The sequence below is a fragment of the Podarcis filfolensis genome (genome assembly GCF_964270895.1).
Source record: "Podarcis filfolensis genome assembly, chromosome: 6".
NCBI lineage: Eukaryota > Metazoa > Chordata > Lepidosauria > Squamata > Lacertidae > Podarcis > Podarcis filfolensis.
The window spans coordinates 93,254,131-93,279,270 of NC_139609.1; the positions used below are offsets into that span (position 1 = coordinate 93,254,131).

At 46.3% G+C, this 25,140-nt stretch overlaps 1 protein-coding gene across 2 annotated transcripts in view; it reads right to left on the reverse strand.

Annotated features, from left to right (window-relative positions):
* Positions 1–2,867: 2,867 nt before the first annotated feature.
* PRPF6 (pre-mRNA processing factor 6) overlaps positions 2,868–25,140 on the reverse strand; it is a 34,323-nt gene continuing 12,050 nt past the window's right edge. Inside the window, exons 10-21 of one of the 2 annotated variants that reach the window (XR_014549164.1) lie at positions 20,745–20,863; positions 19,202–19,420; positions 18,317–18,439; positions 16,288–16,409; positions 15,157–15,295; positions 12,866–12,985; positions 11,990–12,166; positions 11,246–11,379; positions 11,054–11,145; positions 8,224–8,338; positions 5,144–5,848; positions 2,868–4,610 (exon numbers count right to left, since the gene is read on the reverse strand). Coding sequence is in view for 1 of the 2 variants with exons in the window: in XM_083618457.1 (XP_083474583.1) it covers positions 4,311–4,463; positions 5,722–5,848; positions 8,224–8,338; positions 11,054–11,145; positions 11,246–11,379; positions 11,990–12,166; positions 12,866–12,985; positions 15,157–15,295; positions 16,288–16,409; positions 18,317–18,439; positions 19,202–19,420; positions 20,745–20,863 (1,640 nt within the window). In the remaining variant the exon portion in view is untranslated. The remainder of the gene's footprint in view (positions 4,611–5,143; positions 5,849–8,223; positions 8,339–11,053; positions 11,146–11,245; positions 11,380–11,989; positions 12,167–12,865; positions 12,986–15,156; positions 15,296–16,287; positions 16,410–18,316; positions 18,440–19,201; positions 19,421–20,744; positions 20,864–25,140) is intronic. The other variant, XM_083618457.1, reaches the window with a different exon arrangement.

Consider the following 25,140-nt stretch of genomic DNA (forward strand, 5'->3'; position numbering starts at 1 on the left):
AACCCCCCTGCAGCACCACAAATCCAACTCAATGGCGTAACGTTGGAAAATGTCCATCACTTCTCCTACTTAGGCAGTTACGCATTTTAAATAAAAGGGCACATTCTACCCATGTGAAAACACGCTGATTCCCAGACCATCTGCGGGCCAGAATTAGAAGGCGATTGGGTGGGATCTGGCCCCTGGGCCTTAGTTTGCCTACTCATGATCTAAAGGTCTGTCACATGGAGGATGGAGCAAGCTTGTTTTCTCCTGCTCCCGAGGGTAGGACTCGAACCCATGGCTTCGAGTTACAAGGAAGGAGATTCCGACTAAACATCAGGAAGAACTTTCCGACAGTGGAGCAATCTCCCTCAGGAGGTCGTAGACTCTTCTTCCTTGGAGGGTTTTAAGCAGACTGGATGGCCATCTGTCATGGATGCTTTGGTTGAGATTCCTGCATTGCTGGGGGCTGGACTAGATGATCCTTGGTGTCCCCTTCCAACTCTGCAAGTCTACGATCCACTAGTGAAAGACGCCAGGTTCAAGTCTTGACATTTCAAGGCACGGCTCCCATTTGAAGCCCGAGTGAGCTACTTATCCATCAGTGCAGCTAGAAAAACCTACAGAAGGCGGCTTTCTTTTATACCATTCTTACCTCTCTCTCTCTCTCTTTGTAATCATCATCATCTAGTAAATTACACAGGAGTTATACAGGCGCCCATACTAATTCAGTGGCTGATCTATAGATAAGGTAAAGGTAAAGGGACCCCTGACCATTAGGTCCAGTCGTGGCCGACTCTGGGATTGCGGCACTCATCTTGCTTTATTGGCCGAGGGAGCCGGCATACAGCTTCTGGGTCATGTGGCTAGCATGACTAAGCCGCTTCTGGCAAACCAGAGCAGCGCACGGAAATGCCGTTGACCTTCCTGCCGGAGCGGTACCTATGTATCTACTTGCACTTTGACATGCTTTCAATCTGCTAGGTTGGCAGGAGCAGGGATCGAGCAACGGGAGCTCACCCCGTCGCAGGGATTCGAACTGCCGACCTTCTGATCGGCAACTCCTAGGCTCTGTGGTTTAACCCACAGCGCCACCCACGTCCCATGGCTGATCTATAGCTGATGGGGAAAAGATTCCAGTGACCTCTAGGAACAGAATCTGCCTTAAACAGTCAGGCCACGAATCCACTAAGCTCAGCATTGTCAACACTGGCAGTACCTCTCAAAGCTTTTAGACACGTTTTCTCAGCCCTACCTGCAGATGGCAAGAACTGAACCTGGGCCCTTCCCTGAGCAAAGCATGCTGTACCACTGAGGTACAGTTCTTTCCTCTGGCAGATCTTGTCCATTTCACTCTGCATTCCCACCACCCACAATTCAAGACCTGCAACATGTGTATCAGCAGGATCTTGCCCCATCCAAACCATCTTTGGAGATACAGCAGTGGAACAGCCTTTTTGCTGGGCCTCAGCCCACTGCAAGCAAGTTGGATCTATTCACTGCCGTTTGCACAATTCAGCCTTCAGCCAGCATTGCGGTTTATGGCACAACGACACAAACTGAAGGCAGAATCCTGCGTTGACCAGCTTGGCAAAGGCTCCCAAGGATTTCACAGGAAACGCCAAAGTCACTGAGACGATGGTCAAGGAGGATGCGCTTCTTTCTTTCCACCAGCAGAGGAGGCTGGAGGTAAATAAATCTGCCCTTCAGGAACAAGAAGTGAATAGTTCACATGTACATTTGACAGAAAGCCGCCGTTTTTAAAAAAACCACACACAAACAAACAGGGCTGTGCTTTCGATATTCTAATTACAGTAAAAAAATCACGTTTGGGCATAAAAATACACACTGCCCTGTCGTTTGGAGAAAGATCCAGGAGAATCTAATTGTTTTGAACCCAATTATTTTGCCAGAATCTTCAGAGGCGGCTTTTTAAGGGTTTCGCTTCCCAATCCTTTCCCAGAGATTGTACTCCCAAATCTGGCACGTCCAACAAGAAGTGTAACTACATAAAGAGTGGGGTGGGGGGAGGGCTTTTGGCAACAACAAAACCACCGCCACCCAAAAGTGGTGTAGTGAAAGAGCCCACTTATTAGCCCAAGTAGAGGATTAACATGCCCCATTCAGCATTCATTTGATTGCTTCTAGCAGTTATCCCCTCTTGAGCACTGAGAAAAGCAGAGAGAGAGAGAGACAACACGGGCCCAGTTCACTTGGAGATCACCCAAAAGAAATGATGTTCTTAGTATTATAAATATGGCTGTCACAGGTAAACTGGGCTTCCGCCTCTACAGGCACACACACTAGACATGGAGGACGGACCAAGTTGCCAAACACCTTTAGGCTCTGAAGAGTCCCATGCAGGTTCTCTCGTGAGTGCCTGCACAGAGATCACAATGAAGAATCGAGCATGGGGCGGCTTTAGCCTTAGCTCCTACCCTCTTCTCCATGCCATTTCTGAATGTAGAAGGGAAACCTGGAAACATTAGAAGTGTGATTGGTCTCAGAGCCCCATGGCGTATGCTGGGGAAACTTATGTGACGACCTTCGGATATTGCTGGACAACATCTCCCATCTGAGAGGCATGACATGGGCTACTCCTGCTGTATTTTCAAGTGACGTATCTCCCAGCCTGGGGCCTTCCATGGTTGGGGGTGACGCACGTTTCAGTCCGAAACATCTTGAGGGCAAGACATTGGAAAAGGCTAGTCTACTGAATGTCTGAACATCCATGCCCCCTTCCCCCATCACTAATTTAGGGGTTTACCACTTTAGAGGTTTTCCTATAGTAAGCACTCTGCCTCCACTCCCACCTACGTTTTTTGGTCAACTCCAAACAACCGCACTCATCTCTCACACGCAATGAAGATCAGAGTCAAAAAAAGTATCACAAAACGAAACAGGATTGTATTTTACAGCTTCTTACTATGTACAACCATCATTGGTTCATGTTCTTTTAAAAAAACCAACCAAGGTCTCATCCAGAAACACACAAGATATATCTTAACACAGAAGACGTTTTGGGAAAAGAAATGGTGTCAGGGATGCTGGATTGTTACATCTGGGGATGGGAAAGCTTTGGTGTGGTGTTGTGGGAGGGACTCAAGCTGGGGTTTATTTTTTTAAAAATCCATCTACACGAAAAAAAGGCTTTCATCCAAGGCAGCCACACACGCCCATCATTGGGACATATTTATACAAGTTCCAGTGAAATGAATGGGAGGTTCACACGTATCTGCTGGGACAATTGTGTTGCACCCATTCATTGCACTGGGATGTGTGCAGGTGACATTCTTGCTGGGCTTTGTGTACAACCCACAGACCTCACCAACCCACCTGTCCTCCTCAAAAGCCGCCTCTTCTGACACAGAAAGGGGTTTCCTTCTTGCTTTTCCAGCCTTATGCCACCGACGTCTATGGTTAAGCATGTGGACTGCAAAGTCTATTTTTCAACTGCTGTTCTACTCCTGTGATACCTTTCTCTTAAGAAAGATGACATGTCTTAATTCCGGAGAGAGAAATTTAATAATTGACAAAATAGTCTCTCTACTTTAATGTAGCTAAAGGCATTTTGTTGAGGTTCTGTCCTAACCCCACTGAGATCCAAACAGTTCTCATCCTGAAGTCAACCTTTTCAACTTTTGCCTTTCTACTGCCATCTGTGGGTCTTTGAGCACTCATGGCATTTCAGGCCTCGATGGGGTCACATCTACACAGCAAACCTGAACTGGTTTCAACATCATAGCTTCCCACACAATAAGCTCTGAAAACTCCGGGAAAGGTCTTAGGCTTTCCTTAAAGATCCCTAACATTCTCTGTCAGAGAGAACCCCCCTTGTGGAACACCAGGACAGCTAAACTCGTTCGAAAACAGGTTATATTTCACTGTTTGTGTTCTGCAGGCTGCCATGCTCTAAACAGCTAGGAGTCACTTTCATCAAGGACACAGTAAGACAAACTGAGTATTGGAAAACTAAAAAGGCTCAGTTGCTTTTCAGAGGTAACACACCAGGTGGAGTCCAGGCAGAGTGAAATAAAATGCTTGCCAGCTGACAGGCCAAGGTTCCCACTATTCATGCTTCAGGATGGCTAAGATGGTAAATAAAGCTCTCTCCCTACACAATCGTTATTTTGCTCATTAAGAAGCGCTTGGGGGAGGGATTGGCTTTCCTTTTAAAGCTGACCAGTGGGGGGGGGGAAATCACCCCCTTTTCTCTGCCCTCCAGACTCCTTCCAGGAGCCATAGCCTGAGGGGACGAAGTCCAAGGGGGGGGGGGGGAAGTCAAGCAAAGAGGCCACGGCGTGGCTCAACAAAGCGTCCTCTCCCCTCTAGAAGGTGTTCTTTATCTTGGCCGCCACCAGCACCAGGATCTCCCCAATCTTGCTCTGCCAGTTGCTGATGTCCTTGGAGACCTCACACCACAGCTCTCCGTGGCGCGGCTCTGCGTTTTCACAACGCTTCCTCACCTCCTCTTGCTGCTCCTGCAGGGAGAAAACAGCAGAGGAGTCAGCTTTAACCATTGACGTCCAGAAGGATCCCCAAGAACGGTGCAATTCTGGATATCTTTACTCAGAAATGAAGTCCCACTGCACTCTGTGAGGCTCACTCACTGGTATGTGCATTTAGGACTAGCTTAGATATATGGCTACATTGCAAACAGTCTGTTTAAGATAAATCAACAAGGAGGTTACAGAAGGAAATTTCTCTCTGTTTCTTTGATAACACCTGGACGGGAAAGATTAACGATCTGGGAGCTGCCAAAATAACAACTCTCAAAGAGCTGGACAGAACTTTGAAATTGGATGCAATTAAATGAAGCGGTGCGATGAAAAAATAGCTGAAGGAGTACAATATACAGACAAATCTGCACTCCATAGAAAAAAAAAGTATCTGTTGTCTGACATGAATGAGGATCGTAGAACCAGAGTCAAAATGTGGAAGGGAAAAATCGGACATGGAATTATTCATAAGGATGATGAGAGACAGAACTATGATGTTGAATGCGCTTCGAAATTCAGACCGTGGGAAGTCAAAACAAAATTATTACAAAATTTGGAAGACAATTGGACCTTTTTTATTTTTATTGGATTTGATTTGATGTGTTAATTGGATGTTTTTATTGGAAAATTAATAAATGCTTTTTTTAAAAAAAAAGAAGGACTGCAGCTTAGAAGGAAGCACAATCTTCTTCCTAAACTCTGCCCGATAATGTGGGTTCAGTTTCCCTGGGCTGAGAAGGCCAATCCACCCCTCTCTAAGAATTCCACTGTCCTCAGTCATGTGCATTCAGTTGCTGAAATGACTGGCAGTGTTGGGGCCAATGGAAAAGCTCACGGTTGCAAAGGGGATGCCCTGAGATCAGCCCAAGGAGTTGTGGAACCACAGGCTGGGAGTACTGCACCCAGCTTCCACGTATGAAACAGCAGGTACATTGCCCAGCATGTCCTTTTTTTAAAAAGGCCTTTGCCGGAGAACGGCTGAAGCACTTGAAAGGAAGGGAGTGACATCCATCAAGAAGTGCTCTTTCGAGAAAGGCAGGCCCTGTCCAAGGGGAGAGATATGGAGCAGGCGAAGGAACTCCCATGAGATCCTTGCCCACCCTCCCCAGAAGATCACTGAAGCGCCTTCCCAAGAAACATGGAATCCTGCTCAGCCTCAGCTTTTGCAGACTTGGAAATGGAAATCAGCAAAATCTCCTCAGTGGGTCCAATTAAAGATTGGCAGATCCCTTGAAGTTACCTCTGTGCCATGCTGAAGCTCAAATTTGTAGAAGAAAGCCCAGGCATCCCCTAGGTCAGAATCGATCTTCACTGTCCGATGGAACCACTCACGAGCCTTGGTTATTTTACGTTCACTCCAGAACAACCTATGGAGGAAAGAGAGTTTAAGAAGTAGGTGAGCTGGGGAGACCAGCAACAACGCTCTGATAACACATTCTGCATCGGGGCATTTGCCTTGACCAGTATCTAGTCACACAGCCTATGCAGAGGCAACAACTTTTGGAATGCTCTTCAGAATATTATATTGGCCTTTGCAAGGAGATAAAATGCAAATGCTAAGCTGCCTTTTAAAAGATGAGTCGCTCCAGGGAAAGCAGTAAATCATCTCTAGCTGAGCCAGAATGGACCCTCTTTAGTTTATTTGTGCAATGCTCATCCACCCCGCAGCACTCCACTCAACACCTGCACAGCAGTCCCATAAATGAGGGACAGAGAAACAGTGACCCTCCAAATGCTGCCGGGACCCCAATATTTATCAGCCACAGCCAGCATGGCCAAAGCTGACAGTAGCTGAACGCCCAGCAATACTAGGAGGGCAATAGGTGCCCCAACTCTGCTGCAAACACACAAACAGACCTAACTCGGCCTGCTGCCAACCAGCAGGGGGATTGGGAAATGGAAGACTGTTTAGATTGCCGATCGAACGAACGATGGGCACAGTGCCGCAGAAGTGGTTCCTGTGCATGCCCCGTGGAAATGAATGGGAGCTGCGTCAAGAGACATGCTTGGTGGACTGTGTACAATGCTGAAGTCTGCAACCAAATGAGATCCCCTTCTCCAACAGAGCACAGCTGTTAACTACGGAAAATCCACCTGGGAAGCAGCCAGGCACAGCTGTGGAGGGAGAACTAAGGGCTATGCTTAATTCCAGAGCTTTTCAGCCTGCATGTTCTAAAAATCTGCTTGTGCCCGTTTTAAGATTTGTCCCCCAATGAACCAGCTGCACTGGCTTTTGTTTTGTTGTGTTGTGACAGGGGTCAATTTATGCACATCAAAAGACAGGCTCAGTCAAGACCAACAAATCTCATTTGCTGTGATTTGATAGAAAGGTTGCCTGCAAGTCTGAGCTGCATGCTTGCGTCTTTGGCTTGTAGCTGACAGAGGAAAGAAACACTACCTGTAAGATTCACACCTGATGCTCTTAGAAGTCATTTGAAAGCCCATTGATTATTATGGATTGCATCATATCACAGGGCAGGGACACAGGTCACTAGGGCAATGAAACGTTGCTTAAATGACCAGCAAAAGCTAGGCGGTTTTTGTAGAGAACTACAGTAACTCCTCATTTATCCTGAAATCTCTCAGGAACCTACCCATTTGTCTTGGAGTTTAGACTCTCCAAGCCAAACATTCCAGTGGTTTTGAAAATTTTCTATCTCCATTCGTGCAATTTCCTAACCCTTTTGCTATCTTTAATCCATCTGCCCTGGGATTTTTTAAGTTAACAAAGTTGGGGGTGGGGTGGAATCATTTCAAAGATACATGTACAGCCAAGTAAACCTTGAGCAAATTTAACTTATCATAACAAATTAGTAGTGCTGATCGGGTCATGTACTAAACAACCCCACTCCTGAGTGTCTGTAGCAGAACTTGAGCAAACTGCAGGCGGTTCCGAGGGGCAAATGCTTCAGCCCCACGGGGCAATGCTGGCCAGGCCTGTTGGGTCTGTATAGGGAGAGCATGCTAGAGCACAGCCATTGCTCCCTAGTGCGTTAACAGGGGACTATCAGGAGGGCAAGCTGCCTTTGTGAGAAGACTGTGTCCACCTCTACTCATTTTCTATTCAAGGAAAACTCTGATATTCTCATAACACAGTTTCAAAGCCACTGCAGTACTTGATAATGGCTGACAAATGTGCTAAAAGCATTCCTGTGTAGACAGGCATATCAAGTTGCTTAGACAGCTGAGGGAATTTTAACCTGTTTTCATATTTAAACTTTTGCACATTTTCAAGAAGAGTTGTGAATTTACTGTTTTATCTCTTTGTAAATCATTTCAATTGTGTGTTTGTTTTTTTACAATCAAGCATTGTGTAAATTTTATGGAATTAAATAAGTAAGTCAATAAATAATAAATAATCCAACATCAGCCACTCCAACATATGCACCAAAATCAAATCATATGCAGTTTGCTTCAACTTATTAAAAGCTGCTCAAGCTGGAGATCCAAGATTTGTACAATGCTTACTGACTGTTTTTAACACAACACATAATTTTTTGTGATTTACCACAAGTCTTTAAAAATGGGAAATTGGGAGTATGAAAGGAAAAGGAGGCAAGGGGAAGAAGAGCTGTGCAGAGCATGTGCCGACTGTTCCTAACTTCATGCAACTTCTTGATCGCTCAGCCTTTAAGCAAAGTCCACCAAGGGGGACCTGAACTTAGGATTCCAGACTTTTCTTATCTAAAGGCGGCTTTATAAACCCTGCAAGTCAGATTGCAAAGCAGACGCCGTTACTCACTTGGCCACGGCCAGGAGGACGTGGGGGTCGTGCTCACATTTCTTCAAAGCGTCCACACTCTTGGTTTTCCTCTGAGGTCTGGCCTCTAGGAAGATTGCTTCCGACCACAGGATTCCTAGAAGTCAAAGAAGGTTGAAGTCGGACCAGATAACAGACAATGGCAAGCTGCTATTGCTTACTCACAGCAGGTATTATAATCTTCAAGCCAGGAGGCTCCCACACACAAAAAGACTCCACCGTTTTAATTTAGGTAATTTTGCATATATTTGCTGCCAGCAGATGCTCGGTACTTCTGCATCTCTCTGAAGACTAAAACCTCTGCGGGTGCTAATACTGGCAACACAAACAGAAGGGATTCGATTGCTGTGATCCCCAAACTGAACAGTGTGCTTCTGAATGATGCTTCTCACCTGTACCTTTTGCATGTCCCTGCTCAGAAGCAACCTCGCCAGGTGGAGTGGAGCTGAAACGTGAGCTTACCAGTAGGCCCTTCACGGCCTAGGACCCTCGTACCTATGGGACCGCCTCTCCCGGTATGCCCCACAGAGGACCTTAAGGTCCATAAATAGCAACACCTTAGAGGTCCCGGGCCCTAAGGAAGTCAGATTAGCCTCAACCAAAGCCAGGGCCTTATCAACACTGGCTCCGGCCTGGTGGAACGCTCTGTCTCATGAGACCAGGGCCCTGCAGGATCTGATTTCTTTCCGCAGGGCCCGTAAGACAGAGCTGTTCCGCTTGGCCTTTGGCTTGGAATCAATTTGATTCTCTCCCCCTCTTCTTTTTTCATTTCCCCTCCAGTGATGGAACTCCTATTTGGGGACTTCCCTGGCTTTTTTCTGGCCCATGTAGGACCAGTCTGGAAAGTTAGCGTTGGCGAAGACTTGACGTTTTCATCCCCAAAAAAGTTTTTGATTTGAGTTTCCATTGAAATGAGGTTGTATTTTAATATTTTAATGTTGTATTTTAATCTTGTTTTTAAGTTGTATTTCAATCAATTTGCTTTTATATCGGGTGTTAGCCACCCTGAGCCCGGTCTTGGCTGGGGAGGGTGGGGTATAAATAAAAATTATTATTATTATTATTATTATTATTATTATTATTATTATTATTATCATGTGAACCGCTGTTGCTTACTGGGGAGGGGAGGTTGGGATGGTGATGGGGAGGTTGGTGTGATGCAACCACAATGGAACAGTCAATGCAACACTCAAGCACTGTGCTGACCTCCCCACCAGCTCATTCCCCCAGGTAAGCAACAGTGACCCTTTGTACCTGCCAGGAAGCTAGCATAGCAGCTTTGCACCACCTGGTGAGCCATTTCTGCGACTGCGGTGCAGAACTCCTTGCCACAAAAGGTCTCTCTCTAGCCGCCCTCTTGATTAAACTTCTGCAGTTACAATAACCGTTTGGCCTGAATTTTGTTTTGACTCTTTTTCCCTGTGCTTTCTAACAAGCTTGAGTTTTGAGTTTTATCGCTGTTTTTCCATACTTGACTTTAGCACTGTAGACAAGACTGAGCTAGGTGGACCAGAGGTCTGACGCAAAGGACGTAAAAAATCAATACATGGGGAGGGGGGCGGGAATCCAAATAGCAAACCGTGAAATCCAGCAACTCGGAGCATGACACCCTGTTTTGTGCAAGGAAGCAACACAGGCAAGCTGCCCATTTGGGGTTGGGCTGAAGGAGAAATATCCCGTGTGGGTTGGGAGGGGCTTGATTTGTGTTGATTTGTGTTGCGGCCATCACCCCATCTGGATAGCCTGGATGAGCTCAAGCAGCACACCTGAATCTTGCAAAGGAGACCTACACAGATGTGCTTTCATGACTCTTTGTTTTAAAGCAGGCATAGGCAAACCTGCCCTCCAGACTACAATTCCCATCTTCCCTGACCACTGGTCCTGTTAGCTAGGGATGATGGGAATTGTAGTCCCAAAACATCTGGAGCGCAGAGTTTGCCTGTTTTAAAGGGCTTTATATCCTACATCTGCAACCAACCCCCCCCCCCAAAATCAGCCCCTTCCTTCATTTAATTACTACGTAGATAAAAAAGATTTATTTTTTTAACATCCCGGTGATTACTACAAAAGAACATTTTTTCAGTCACTGCATTCATTTCTCAACATTCAAGAACTAAGAAATAAGCCCTGGTGGGCCGAACTGACCGTTTTCAATCTCTTTATTTGCTTAGTATCAAAGGAGGGCTTTTTCTCCATAGGAGGCGGCTTGGCATAGAAGATAAGCGTTAAGGTTGCTCTGGGCACCTTTGGTGTAGGCAAGCCAGCCATTCATTAGGACCACCCATAGAGAATTTTAACTGCCACAGACAGACCCACACAGAGCCTCTCTCAAGCATCAGCTCCCATCTCTCCAGAGATAAGCAAACAAGACTGAGTACAAGCCTCCAGAGGGAGACGTGTCAGGAAACTGAAACATGCACCACCTGGTAGACATCTGATAAGTTTTGAAGGAGAATGAGGCCTTCGTAGACTGGGGCTTAGCAGACCAGAAAGAGGCATGGCAATATCAAAGTTCAAACCCATGGATTGCCCAATATCTATTGGCATTGAGGGAATAACCACAGATCCTGCTCGCACTGTATGATTGTCCTAATGGCCAGGACAGGGGAAAGGATGCTATGGAAGTACAAACTGCAGACAGGTATCATGTGAGGGGGGGCCTCACACAGTATGAAGGGTGGGCACATTGAGTTTGCTTTAGTTTGCTGGCCTAAAGTTGTGGTGCTAATTGAGAGGGTTGTGTTTTTAAAAGAAGTCAACTCAAAGGTTAAGCAAAGGCCAACACATGAAAAAGAAATGACCCCTCTGTCACCTGAGTTGGGACACTCTTGCAGAGCCTTGGCCATCAGCGTATTGGCGATGTTCTTCAGTCCAGCTCTGTATTCTAATCGCACGGATTCCAACCTGCAGGAGGGAAAAGCACCACGTTTCAAGAGGTTAGCAAAGCTGCAGGAGATTTCTAAGAAATGAAAGACATGAAATCTCCGTAGGTTCTCTTGCTCACCACAGGTCTTGGTTCTTTGGATTCTTTAAGCGAGACTTCTCCAAGATGGCTCTGGCTCGGGTGAGCTGGCCGACCTTCTCCTCCAGCCTGGACAACAGCAGCCAAAGGGGTATGGAACCAGGGCATTTCTTCAGCTGTTTGGAAGGGAATAAAGCCTTACTCAAGGAGCCACAACTGCGCACACAACTGCAGTCACAGACACTTCGGTTGCTGAAAAGACCTGTGGCTACAAACTGTATTGATTGGATTGGACTCTTTTCATTGCAGGAGGAATTATCTCTGCACCATCATGGAATGGGGGTGGGGACAAGAAGAATTTATTTGTCCTTAGGCAACTGTTCCCGTTAACAAGTCCAAGCTGGGCACATCTATAGAGAGCCTGGTTTATCGATCAGATACTTAAGAGCAGCCTCGCTAGTCAGTCACTTTCCCGGAACATCTCATTAATCCTCACGGACAACATCTGTCCGAGCCAAACAGTAACGCAAAAGCATGCAAGAATTACTGGGGTGGGAGTGAGAGAAGAACTGCTGGCATGCCTGATAAAACGTTGACACCGACTGCAAGGTTGATGCAGTGGCTGCAATGGTCTGAGCCAGGAGCCTGACCTCTACTGCTCCTGTTTGGCTTTCCACAAGGACGCTCGACTGCAGAGGCTACTGCTGGAGCTTTCCATCTTCTCCCCAAGGAATGAGGAGGAGGCGGGGAAGAGGAAAAGGAAAAGGAAGCAGGTTGTGCCCTTACCCCTTGGTTATAGGCATCTCGGGCTTTTTCTATCAGTTCCTCCTGCTCCTCTATTTGCCCCTTCATCATCCACAGCTTAGGGAAGTCTTCGTAGTGCTTCAGCGCTTCCTCGCAGAGCTCCTGAGCTGCAGCAATGTTCCCAAGAACCCACTCGAGTTTGACAGACTTCATGAAGACCTAAGAGGATGAAGGCGAGGGGAAGAGAGAGAGAGATCATCTCAAAGACTGTCACAGCCAGACCACACGTATTCCAGTCCAAACACACCCACAGCTTGCGAGAGCTATTATGCCCCATAAGTACCGTATTTTTTGCTCTATAAGACTCACTTTTTCCCTCCTAAAAAGTAAGGGGAAATGTGTGCGCGTCTTATGGAGCGAATGCAGGCTGCGCAGCTATCACAGAAGCCAGAACAGCAAGAGGGATTGCTGCTTTCACTGCGCAGCAGTGGTTTTTCTTGGTTTTCCTCCTCCAAAAACTAGGTGCGTCTTGTGGTCTAGTGCGTCTTATAGAGCGAAAAATACGGTGAGTTTTTGTACTGTTTGGCTGCTCATTTCAACCAATTTAATCGAGTTTCTACTGGACAATGAACACTCGGGAAGCAAGATGTTTAAAATATTAAAAAGCAACTCAAGCAAATCTATTGAAAAGACCCAGACTGTAACTGGTCCCATGTCTAAGTGGCAGAGCGGATGCTTCCCCTTGTAAAAGGTCACAGGCTCAATCCCAAGCACCTACAGTTGAAGGACTTGAATGATGAAGGATTGGAAAAAGACCCTTTGCTCAAACCATCACCATTAGACTAGACAGAGAAATGTGTCCAGTTCTGTAAAGGTGGTTTCAATGATGAAATAGCCTCAGAGCTACGTTTGGCTTACCCTGGCTGTTGGGGCGCTGCTACGAGCCTTGGCCAACAACCTCCTTGCTCTTTCGTATTCGTTATTTTCAGATTCCAACTTCACAGCAGCCAGCCAAATCTCTTCGCTGTTCGGGTTGGCCTGAATAATAACAGAAGGGCAGACAAATATACATAAAGGAAAGAAGTGGTGGACGTTAAAAGGATGTTGCTTCTTTGAGATCCACCAGCCCTGTTCTTGCTCTATTCCATTAGAGGTAGCACTTCATGTTCTTCACAGAGCATGGTGCATGAAAGCCCAACGCTACACAGTCCTGTTGGCAGTTCAGGAATCGGATACCACCTTCTGATTTGCTCAGTGGAAGCTGCCAATGGATCTCTGATGGATGAGCTACAGTGCTGAAATGGCACACTCACCAAACACGGGGTTTATTTATTTATTTCTCGTGCCAATATCCCACCACTCCTCCCAGTGTGTGTGTGTGTGTGTGTGTGTGTGTGTGTGTGTGAGAGAGAGAGAGAGAGAGAGAGAGAGAATAGAGAGAGAAATGTGGGGCCACTACACACACACAAACAATTATACAAAAATTAAGAAACATGTAATTTTCCTAATAATGCAAAATATGACAGGCCTCATCAAAGACACACATAATAAAATAAAATAAAATAATAATAATAATAATTTATTATTTATACCCCGCCCATCCGGCTGGGCTTCCCCAGCCACTCTGGGCTGCTTCCAACAAAATACTAAAATACAGTAATGCATTAAACATTAAAAGCTTCCCTAAACAGGGCTGCCTTCAGATGTCTTCTAAAAGTCTGGTAGTTGTTGTTCTCTTTGACATCTGGTGGGAGGGCGTTCCACAGGGCAGGTGCCACTACCAAGAAGGCCCTCTGCCTGGTTGCCTATAACTTGGCTTCTCACAGTGAGGTAAGAGCCAGAAGGCCCTTGGTGCTGGACCTCAGCATCCGAGCAGAACGATGGGGGTGGAGTCATAGACGCATGGCTCTCTGTTTTATGGCCCCACTCAACTTACATCACTTTTGCTTCAAATGGGACAAGACAGCGATGCCAACCTCCTCTTTCCAATGGGAGCAGCGGAGGCAGCACTGTGGACTTTCCTTGTCTGACCAGGCCAGCAACAAAGCAAACCCTCTTTCTTTTTCACACTTCCTTCGGGTTCCTTCCTTGGGAACCTCAAAGCGAGCTGCTGCTGGCTCAGGCACTTTCCCTCCAGGCAAAGTGCTTTTAAACAAAGGCATTTAAACAAGCAAATGACTACTCAGAAATATTTGTCTGTCAATCCTGAGAATTCATTAGCACACTCAAAACAGGGCTCTTCAAATAAAACAATCCGGCTGGCAGTTTTCCTATGAGCAGCAGAGTATGAAATAGGTTCACTACTGGCTTCTGATCACCAGTTCTGGCACAGAAAACCACACAAGATCCAGGCTCAGTCCCCTGATGCCGTGGCCTTTGTCACACTAGAAGAGAGAAGTGGGCAGGTGCAATTTCTAATAGCGCAAGCAAGTTCATCGAGATGTACAGGCAGCACTGGTGCAGAGCTGAAAACGGCCACTTGCTTGGGGTGAGCAAGAATCTCCTCAAAGTGATCAAGCACAGATGCTTGTGTAAAATGGTGAAGAAACTGAAGTTCTCCCATGTCCTGTGTGACAGGCCCAAACCTCAAGAAATGGCCTTTTGGCAAGGCTACCTTCATCCCTGTAATGTTGCAGGAAATGCTAAAACATGGTGGCACTCTGCATGCAGAACTGACTCCCCAGAGGCCCACCTGCTGCCAACACGATAATCTGTTAGTTATCAAGCATTTTTCATTTCCCCAGAGCTTTTAATGCATTTTTTTATTTTTTGTATCTTTATCTCATTTTTCTAAACCACTCTGCATGCTCCACTGAAGGGTGATATATAAATCTTTAAAATTCAACTGTTTCTTGCAAAAAGCAGTCACTGGGGAAGGCTGCTCAGTGCTGGAGCACTTGTGACAAAGATTTAGCAATATGCTTAATCTTCTATCCAAGTTTCCAAGAGACTTAGTGAAAAGACCAAAATATTGGGTAAAGAGAAGTCAGGGTATTACAGCCAACATTTTATTTAAATATGAAGGGCACATAGTGGATTTTCTGGATTCTGGTGATTAAGAAATTTCAGCTATAGGATCCCGCTGCATTTCATTGTCATGGAACAAAATACAATCCCTCAACGCAGAGAGCGCTTCTTGCTTGTAGCATCACATCTTGTCCCCATGATAATGGACACAGCGAAGGCCGCGCAAAGAGATACACACTCACCTGGAAAGCCAAAGCCAGGATACTCCTGGCGGCAGGGACGTCTCCAGCAAGCCATTTCGATTTGGCTCCCATGAGCCAGAGGACTTCGGCTTTGGGGCAGTGAGCCACGGCCCTCTGCAGCAGAGCCTCCAAGGATTCCCTGCAGGGACGAACAAGAGCACCAGTGACCCAGAACACTGAGCTCCGCGTATTGTCAGCCAGTATTAGCCATTGCTACCGTCACAAGAGCCCAGAGCCATAACCTTTCCTCACTTATTTCATCAAGGTGGTTTCAGGAAATGCTGTACCACGACACAAACCGCTGCCCACTTAAAACTACAAAATCAGCTTCTGGAAAACACTCTCCAATGTGGTTCATTGGAAAAGGTGAGTAATAAGAAGCAGAGCAAGGATAGCTCGCATTTTCCAGAAGACACTGCCGATAAGCATCTTTCAAGCCATCTACTTAATATATTGCGGAATACACAGTAACCAATACTTCTTTAAAAAATGAATCTGTCAGATGGCAAGGGTGGCGGCTCACGAGTAACCAGGCAGGACTCCAACCTGTCTTTTACCGGTTTTATTTAGGTGCAAACTATTTACAGTGCAGAACTTGAAAGTTCATGTCTGCCTCAATCGCTAGCAGAATCCGGGAGTGCCTGTTTCCTGGACCTCCTCCAGCATAAAAGCCTTGTTACGCCCAGCCTTTTCCTTCCCTCTTTGCACTTTAGACTTCTGCGCAGGGTGGGCGACGGAGGGGGCGTGCTTCCCTCCTGGCCGGCTTTGCCAGAAGTGGTGCTGAGGCTCCCACCAGCATCCTCTGGTCCTTTCACCTCTTCCCCACTAGAGGTGGGGTTTTCCTCATCACTCATCACCTGAAGAGGAACTGCTTCGCAAGATTTTCGGAGGCTCCCTGTAACACAACTGCCCCTCTGTGTCCCCCCCCCCAGTTCTGATGGCAGTTCCCTGACAAATATGAGAAGGATCATGGAAGAATATTTCAGAGATCTTCTTCCTTAAATGGGATAGGCCTATCTACAAAAGGGGTTTCCCCTCCCAAGATGCAACAGGTGAAAAAGCAAACACACACCCTGCAAAAGTAACCATCATGATGAACTGGGATCAAGCAGGACCACGAATGTGACGTACCTGGTTCCATGATTCTTTTCGAAATAGGCTGCTCGCAGCCACACGCTTTTCTTGCTGGGGAAGACTTGTAAGGCGTAGGCATAGATTGCCCGGGCGCACTCAAGCGCATTGTGAGCGACGCACTGTGGGAACACAAGAACACAAAACTATTGGGGCTTCTGCGACAAAGAGCAAAGTTGGTCAACGTTTATGCACCATATTTTTCGCCCTATAGGACGCACCGTCCCATAAGGCGCACCTAGTTTTGGGGGGGGAAATAAAGGGGAAAAAATTATTTCCCCCCCAGGCGCGGGGCTGGGGCGGGGGAGGCCCGAGCTTCCCCCGACCCCAGCCCCCAAACAGGCAGCTCTCTGCAAGCCGTGGGAGCCCAGCGCTGGCTCCCGCTGCTTGCGGAGAGGTCCGCGAAGCCTGGGCGCGCTGATCTCAGCGCGCGCAGGCTTCGGCATGCAGGCAACTCTCCGCAAGCAGCGGGAGCGCTCCCGCTGCTTGCGGAGAGGTCCGCGAAGCCTGGAGAGCGAGAGGGGTCGGTGCCCACCTACCCCTCTCGCTCTCCAGGCTTCAGCGAAAGCCTGCATTCGCCCCATAGGACGCACACACATTTCCCCTTCATTTTTGGAGGGCAAAAAGTGTGTCCTATAGGGCGAAAAATACGGTATCTGTCGTTTCATGACTTTTGTGTGTACACACTCAACAAAAGGGATTTCTGTGTATTAGTTTCTCTGTCAACCAGATGATTCTAGAGTGGTAAAGAGGGTTGATTTCCCCCCACCTTGTATGGATGTGTGTGGATTCCAGTCCAGTTTAATACTTCAGAGTGATCATGGATCACTCTGATCAGGCTGATCATTGTCCAGGATAACTGCCCCAGACTAAGAAGCAGTATCACCTTGCGATTTGCCCTAAAATTGGATGCAATAGCCACAATGCAAAACACACGAGAAAGGAGTGAGAATGTAGCAAATCTCCTCTTTACAATAATAAAATAATAATAATAATAAATTTTATTTATATCCCGCCCTCCCCAGCCGAAGCCGGGCTCAGGGCGGCTAACAACACTAAAATAGTGCAACATTATAAAAACATTATAAAAATTAATTAAAATCAAAATTGATGGCAACCATAAACTAAAGCTTTGTAAAGACTGTCAAAGGAGGGAGTCAGGCTGCGCCCTGACCAAAGGCCTGGTGGAACAGCTCTGTCTTGCAGGCCCTGCGGAAAGATGTCAAGTCCTGCAGGGCCCTTGTCTCTTGTGACAGAGCGTTCCACCAGGTTGGAGCCGCAGCCGAAAAAGCCCTGGCTCTAGTTGAGGCCAGCCTAACCTCTCTGTGGCCTGGGACCTTCAAGATGTTTTTATTTGAAGACCGTAAGTTCCTCTGTGGGGCATACCAGGAGAGGCGGTCCCGTAGGTACGAGGGTCCTAGGCCGTATAGGGCTTCGAAGGTTAAAACCAGCACCTTAAACCTGATCCTGTACTCCACCGGGAGCCAGTGCAGCTGGTATAGCACCAGATGAATGTGATCTCGCAGCGAAGACCCCGTAAGGAGTCTCGCTGCGGCATTCTGCACCCACTGGAGTTTCTGGGTCAAGGACTTCACGGAGGGGCATGTAGTCACATCTCAAGTTGCTTTTTTGGAATCCAGACACTTGGAATTGGTTGTGATGAGGCACAGTTGATGCTGTGCTCAAAATAGGTCTATGTGTGAGAGAGTATGCATAACAAAAGAGCCCTCTAGGTTAAGAAATGAGAAACGCTTCTTAAACATATTCGCACCAGGTTACGCAGTCAAGTTCCACAAAATACAGCTGTGCACCAGAGCTTCTGCACACATCAGAATACTAATGGAATCAGTTTTTATTAGCTAGCACCATGGCCTTCAGGGAGGCTCAGAAATAAAGTTACCTCCAGCCACCGATCCTAGAAAGTTGACACCACTCTCCTCTCTAGATTCACTATCCTTACCCATCAGTACCACACATTATGCAGCTGATCCAGGGTTAGCAAACTTTTGCACTTGGGATCTGAACTTACACTGTCGGCATCTTCCATCCAGGTGTGCTTCCGATCCTCTTCCTCAATCCCGATCCCAATCACGGCTCTCATGATTGCCTGGCACGTCGCCACACTCCCAGCTTTATCACACTCCTCTGCATCCTAGAAGCAACATCACTACAATTCATGCCGGGCACGGGAAATTTGGGACTCGACAGTGAAGCAACAGCCAGTTTTTATAGTACTGTATGTTGAAAAGTTTACTTTTCCGCCATAGTGGTACCTATTTATCTACTTGCACTTTGATGTGCTAAACGGAGTTTCTGTGCACTGCTCTGGTTTCGCCAGAAGCGGCTTAAGTCATGCTGGCCACATGACCCGGAAAACTGTCTGCGAACAAATGTCGGCTCCCTCCACCAGTAAAGCGAGATGAGCGCCGCAACCCCAGAGTCATTCGTGACAGGACTTAACTGTCAGGGGTCCTTTACCTTTACGTTGAAAAGTTTGAATAAAAAAATTTTTTTTTTAAAAAAAAAAGTCCTGCTGTATTCGGTGGAGCTTCCTCCCAGGTAAGTGTGGATAGGATTATAGCCTCTTTTTTAAAACTAAAACAAAATCTACCTCTCCTCTTCCACAGCACTCCCTGTATCTCACCACAGTTACTCCTGGAAAGCATCTGGGATTTCTCCTGCCTTTTCCCACTCTACCCATCTTTGGCAGATGCCAGTCTGGAATACCTTAAGGTCCGATACATTTATTCCTGTCTGAGCTTTCGTAGACAAAATGGGAGACACTCAGACCCAGGGTGAGATCTTCTGAATGCCCCTCCAGCTATACCCATAGCATCCACCTTGAGCACATGTTACGGTGAAAAACGAGGTCATTCTTAAATAGGGTTTCCAAAGCGACAATCCAAAGCAGTACCTGAATCCACTGCTCCCGGTTTATTTCCACCCCGTTGGCCCTTAACGAGGTGATGGCTCGGTCAATGATCTTCTCCACCATCTGAGTGTTCCCATTGGCCTCCTCAAGTTTGGCAGCTGTGATCCAGATGTGCCTGTCTGTCGGAATGTTCTCGCGGGCCTTGTTCAAGACTTTGCGGGCGTTCTCGTACGTTTCCAGCCTCGCTAGGGCAAGCCACAGCTGTGTTGCGAGGGCAAAAAGGGTTGTCATTAAGGCAATAGAACTCATCACCATGCAGAGGTAACACCAGTTGATTCTCCAATGTCTGTTCTTTCTCTCTCCCCCCTTTTTTAAAAATAAAAAATGGATTACAAGAATAGCCAAAAGTGAAATAAAAAATGGAATTTATAAAAACAGCAAGAAAAAGCCCAAAAATTATTCACACCCCAGCTAACTAGTCTATCTCCAGCAAAATCTCACATAACATCTCAAGGATAGGAAGAGAAATATAAAAACCCATCAAACACTCAACTACCAGAACGAACCCAAAGGAGACTAATTTGGTGTTTTGCTACATTCCACTGCCATAACCAATGCTTGCTAAGCAGCTTCAAACGCTGGTTGGAGTTACTGTGAGTAACCCTGGTGCTGACACGATACTTAACCAGAGCCAAGGCCTGCAGGGGAATTTGCACTAGAAAACGAAAACACAGGAGGAAGCACAAGCAAAACCAGAGCCCGCTCCACCACTCTTATGGCATGGTTAAGAGATTGCCTGTATTAAGTCTGCAATAGCACAATAAGCGTTTGAAAATTAAGATCTGTTTTAGAAGTTCAGATTTACAGATTACTGCTCATTTAACTTTTTGCAAGAGGATTGTATGACTGATGCACATTCAAGGGGGGGGGGACTGCAGCAATAAAACTACTAGCACATCTGCAAAGCTAAGCAGGGTCTGGTATGGTTCCGAATCGGATGGGGGAAACCGCGTGTTAACATTCCTGCATTGCAGGGGTTAGACTAGAAGGCCCTTCCAAGTCTCTAATTCTATGATTCTGTTATTCCTCCTCCCCCTGCTCCCCTATGCCTGCCCAGTGGGTTGCATTTTACATTCGAAATGAGATCCATACAGATGAGAAATCGCTAGGATTACATTTATGTTATTAGGGGCTTCGACTGGATTTTAATGATGCAGCATAGCCGAACTGAAGCATGCGCACTCATTATTTGAGAGTGGTAAAATAGGATGTGATACTTTTGATGGGAGTGAATGAAATTTGCAGTGGTAGCAAAAAAAGAACTCTTCCCAGTAGCCACGGAAGTTGATCTCCCATCCAGTTCTCAGATGAATTTGAGAGATGGGGGAAACCTATCCTTTGTCCTTCCCACTGCAAAACTGGGGAGTGGCAAACAACAAACCCCAGTTCATATTCATTTGGGGGACACTGTCTTCCCCGCCCTCAAATTCCACAGTTGTCATCTGAGATTTTTCATCCCAGTCTTATTACAAGACCACCCAGAGCACAGATTGAAGCGGTGAATGGGAGGGATTTGCCAGCTTACTTCCACGCTGGTGGGGCAACATTCCACAGCTCGGCTGAGCATTATCCTGGCATCCTCAGGCTCTTCCAGCTCCACAGCTGCTTTCCACAAGCGGACTGAGTTTGGAACATGCTCCAGTGCTAGAAAATAGTAGAAGGAAAACAAAAGATCAGTTAGGTTGAAGGAGTCGTATCCAGAGTAGGCTGATGACCTGGAAACGATCACTAGAGCATTGCTTGCAGATTCACCACAAGGGGCAAAACCTCTGAAGAGTGCAGGTGAACTGCCAGTGATGACTGACAAAACTGTCAGCGGCATACTAGATTTGGGAAGTGGGAATATGCTGTCCTAAAAAAAGGGAGACTTGCCCTAACGGGGAGGAAAAATTATTTAGCTTCTATTTCTTCTGTAGCTTTGACGTTTTCTAAAATTCCATCTCCAGCTTTCTTACATTTAGACGGCAAAGTTATTATAGAATCAAATAGTGCAAGAGGCAGATTTGAATGACAGCTCAACTGTTAACCTTAGCAAGCATAATCTGAGGCTTCTTTTTTTTTTGCAAAAACCTCAAATCTTAACCTAATAATTCTGCAGAGGCTTCCTCTGTGACCAAATGCATACTTAAATCTCTTGTCTCCCTTACTTTTCTTTTTGGCCTTAACATCCTGCTTGAGGAAGAAGTTCTGTACAACTTGAAACGCTCAACAGCACATTGTGAATTTGGGCTGGTTCTAATAAAAGGCATTATTATTTCCCTCTCACTTCCTGTTTGGAACATTTCTCTAAATGGACCCACACAACTAGCTGCTTTGCTTTTCAAAATAGTTGCGGGCAGTTTTAAAGGACACTCTTCCAAAAAGCAATCAATACCGTGCCCCTAAAACAGATTGTTTTGGAAAAGTTTTCTTAAAATGCTAAGGCCTGGCTTTAATAAAGAAAAAGCTGCTGAGCCCAAGGATGATTTTCTTCAGCAACCCAGGGCAGTCTCTCCCTCTGCTTATGAAAAGAGACTCTAAAAAGGCAATTTTAACCACGCGCCTTTTCAGCAGACCTGCAGAACAGCGTTAGAAACTAAGATATGAAAGCTAAGAGCTAAATGGCACCTTAAGCCTAGGTTATGGGCGCAACAACAGAACATCTAGGCACACTTTTTTATAACAAGAATACAAAGCTGAAAATGAATGAACTGCAGCTAAAGTATTATGTTCATTTGTCACATGGAGTAGTCCTTCCCCTGCCCACCCCCTCTATAAACATTTTTAGGGGGGTCTCTTCTCCAGTCTTCAGAAAGTAGCTGGAAGTGGGGAAGCAGAAAAAGGTCCTCCTTTCCTCCCACTCTGCAGTTTTAATCTGAAATCTTAGGTGCAGCACTGCATTCAGAGCTCAGAAACTGCTTGTGATATTGAAACTCCCTGTCGCAAAATGTGTCTAGAACAATGGGCGTTTCAAACACTACTGCAGAACCTCATGTCCAAGGTGGCAACAGAAAGAGTCCTCTTTCTTCCTGCATGTGGATAACCTAGAAAACTGAATGAAACCATTTTATGGGCAAAATCCCAATCTGCCTGAACGGGGTTTCCACCCTTTTGCTTGCCTCGGTGAATGTGCTATCCTAACCGGGGAGCAGGATAAACAGCAATGCCTCCCTCCACCCTTGGAGCTTCTGGTGGGGTTGGGGAGAAGAGGAAGAAAACCGTCCCCAGAATTCCCTGGCAATCCCCGCTCACCACCACCCAGCTCGTAAGGTTGGGAAGAAGGCTGGCAAGAATGACTTGCTGTTGCATCGTCATGATGTCCTGGGCACCTTAACTATAAAACAATCAAACCAGAACACTCATTCTCACCAATTGCTGCTGAGCACTTCAGCTGTGTAGGCAGAACCAGGTCTTGGCAACCAAAGCCAGACAAAAAAATCACAAGACCTTGGGACTAAAACTTTCAACTTCCACAAATCTGTATCTTCTTCATGGAAAATGATATACTCCGTGTAACAACATAGTACACATTTTAGTTGTGGGAGGGGGGAGTGGCTCCATGTCTCCCCTTGCCCTCCTGCCATGATGTTTAGCAATGCATACAAACACATGGGACAACCGTAACTTCTCTTGCTCCAAGAAACAGAACTCATTGAAGCAAGCTGAGGCAGGGAAACTTTCAAAACGAAGATGTCTCATCACACTTTTTTACATTGATGCATGTAGAGAGGGGAGAGAAAGAGATGCGGGGCTGCCGTCTACAGCAGCGGTCACTAACTCATGTCACTACAGCCCCATGAGACACCGGGTGCAACTTTGAATGCAGAGGCATGGATGCATTAATTACACTAATGGTGGCAATGGATGCATTGTTAATTATGCATGGTGGGGGAAGGATGGCCCACAACTTGGATTATTACCTATTAATTGCCCAACCCTTCCTCAAAAGAAATTCAGGGTGGAATAAATAGAACGGTTATCATATCAACCACCCTGTGAGATAGTTATGGGCAAAGAAAAAGCACTGAGTGAGCTTACTGGCTGAACAAGTACTTGGCTCAAGGGGTCTTTAGTTTAAGCCAATACTAATTCCGCAAATTAGATGTCGATCCTTAGAATGCAAAAACCGTCTTTTCCCAGGAAGGAAAGACAACCAGAAGCTGGGAAGAAAGCCTGGTTAACTAGGGGAATTTGACTCTGCTGAGCCTCACGGTGAGACAATATGGAAAGATCAAGTCCAGCTGGTCAGACCAGCAAACAGGCCTAATCTAGCAGCTTTTATGGGACTCAAGAGGTATTCCGGTCACCAGATCAAAGAGCTATTGCAAGCTCAAGTCCTTGCACTGGACATGCCACTTGCCCCATCCTTGTCTGGGAGGCAGCCAGTTAGATCAGAAAGGTGGAACACAATCCTCTATACTGAACTCATTTCTGTAGCACCCAGGTTAAAAACGTCACATGAGAACCACACACCACTTCCAACCACGTGCATCAAGTGTGTACTCTCAAAATGTGTTCCAACTTTGTTCACTCTGCCCCTTCCAGATCACCTGGTTACACAGGGATTGAAGGTGGATGGGGAAAAAGCTGAGCACAATTCAGAGCTAGATCATTTGCTGCTTAACCTTAAAGTAAGACCATTAAAAGAAGAAGAAAATGGGGTATCTTTCATTTTCCTTATAACTGGAGTGTGGTGATATTCTCCCTTTAAGACTAGCATGCGGGTTGTGTGGGAATTCGTTAGAAATGCTAGAATAATCAGCTTAAACACAGCTGTCTCTCATTAAGGCCTCAACGCCAGTATCGAACGGTAATCACAGACACATGATAGGAGCAGGTGCTGATTTATTTGGGCGGAAAGGGTGAACTCCCATAGTCAGTGTTCCCTTAAAAATGGGATTGGGGTGAGCATAAGCAGTTATCTGATCATGGAAGGTCAGCGCCTGTTCAGACCTTAGAAGGTATTTTGCCTCAGCCTACTAAGATTTATGTGTAAGTGTCAGCTAGCTAGATAATACAGTTTTGTTATTTTTTAGCCTCTGAGCAGTCTTAATTTGTGTAATTGTTTGGAGCTTTTCCTTTTTATAGACTTTGGCTTTTAATAAAGTTTCTTGTACAGTGGTACCTCAGGTTACAGACGCTTCAAGTTACATACGCTTCAGGTTACAGACTCCGCTAACCCAGAAATAGTACCTCGGGTTAAGAACTTTGCTTCAGGATGAGAACAGAAATCGTGCTCCGGTGGTGCGGTAGCAGCAGGAGGCCCCATTAGCTAAAGTCGTGCTTCAGGTTAAGAACAGTTTCAGGTTAAGAACGGACCTCCGGAACGAATTAAGTACTTAACCTGAGTTACCACTGTAAGCCTTTACAGAAATTGGTCTTGCTTGGGTTTCTGAACCTCCTGATCTTGACTACGCTTTTCGAAGTGGGTCATTCATCACAACTGGTCTTTCACACATGCGGCAGAAAAAGCCGGGTGAGGAGACAGAAGAGCTGCAAGAGACTGGTGCCTTGATGCACTAAGAAACAAAACCTTTTCAAAACATCAAGCTGGTGCTGGCTCTTTAATTACACCCACAGCAGCCCGCAAGAGATAATGATTGCATCTTCCTCAGGCTCTGAGACAGCAGAGGACGCTTCCTGGAAATTTACTGCGACAACATTCTGACTAGTTGGATGTTTGCCGTCCTTCATCATGTTTATAGTCGCAGCAGGGGGCTCTCTCCAAGCACTTCCCTAAATGCTTGATGACAAGCCCTGATGTTCTGAAACACTACCCAGCAGGAACCGGCATGTTCTTGCAGTGAGAGGATTCAATTCCCACGCATCAGGAAGAACGCCTCACATACTGTGGCTTTATCACATATGCCCAGGTAACACAAAATGAATACCCGATCCAGAGACCACCCTTACTACTCTCACCTGCCATCAAGACACAAAGC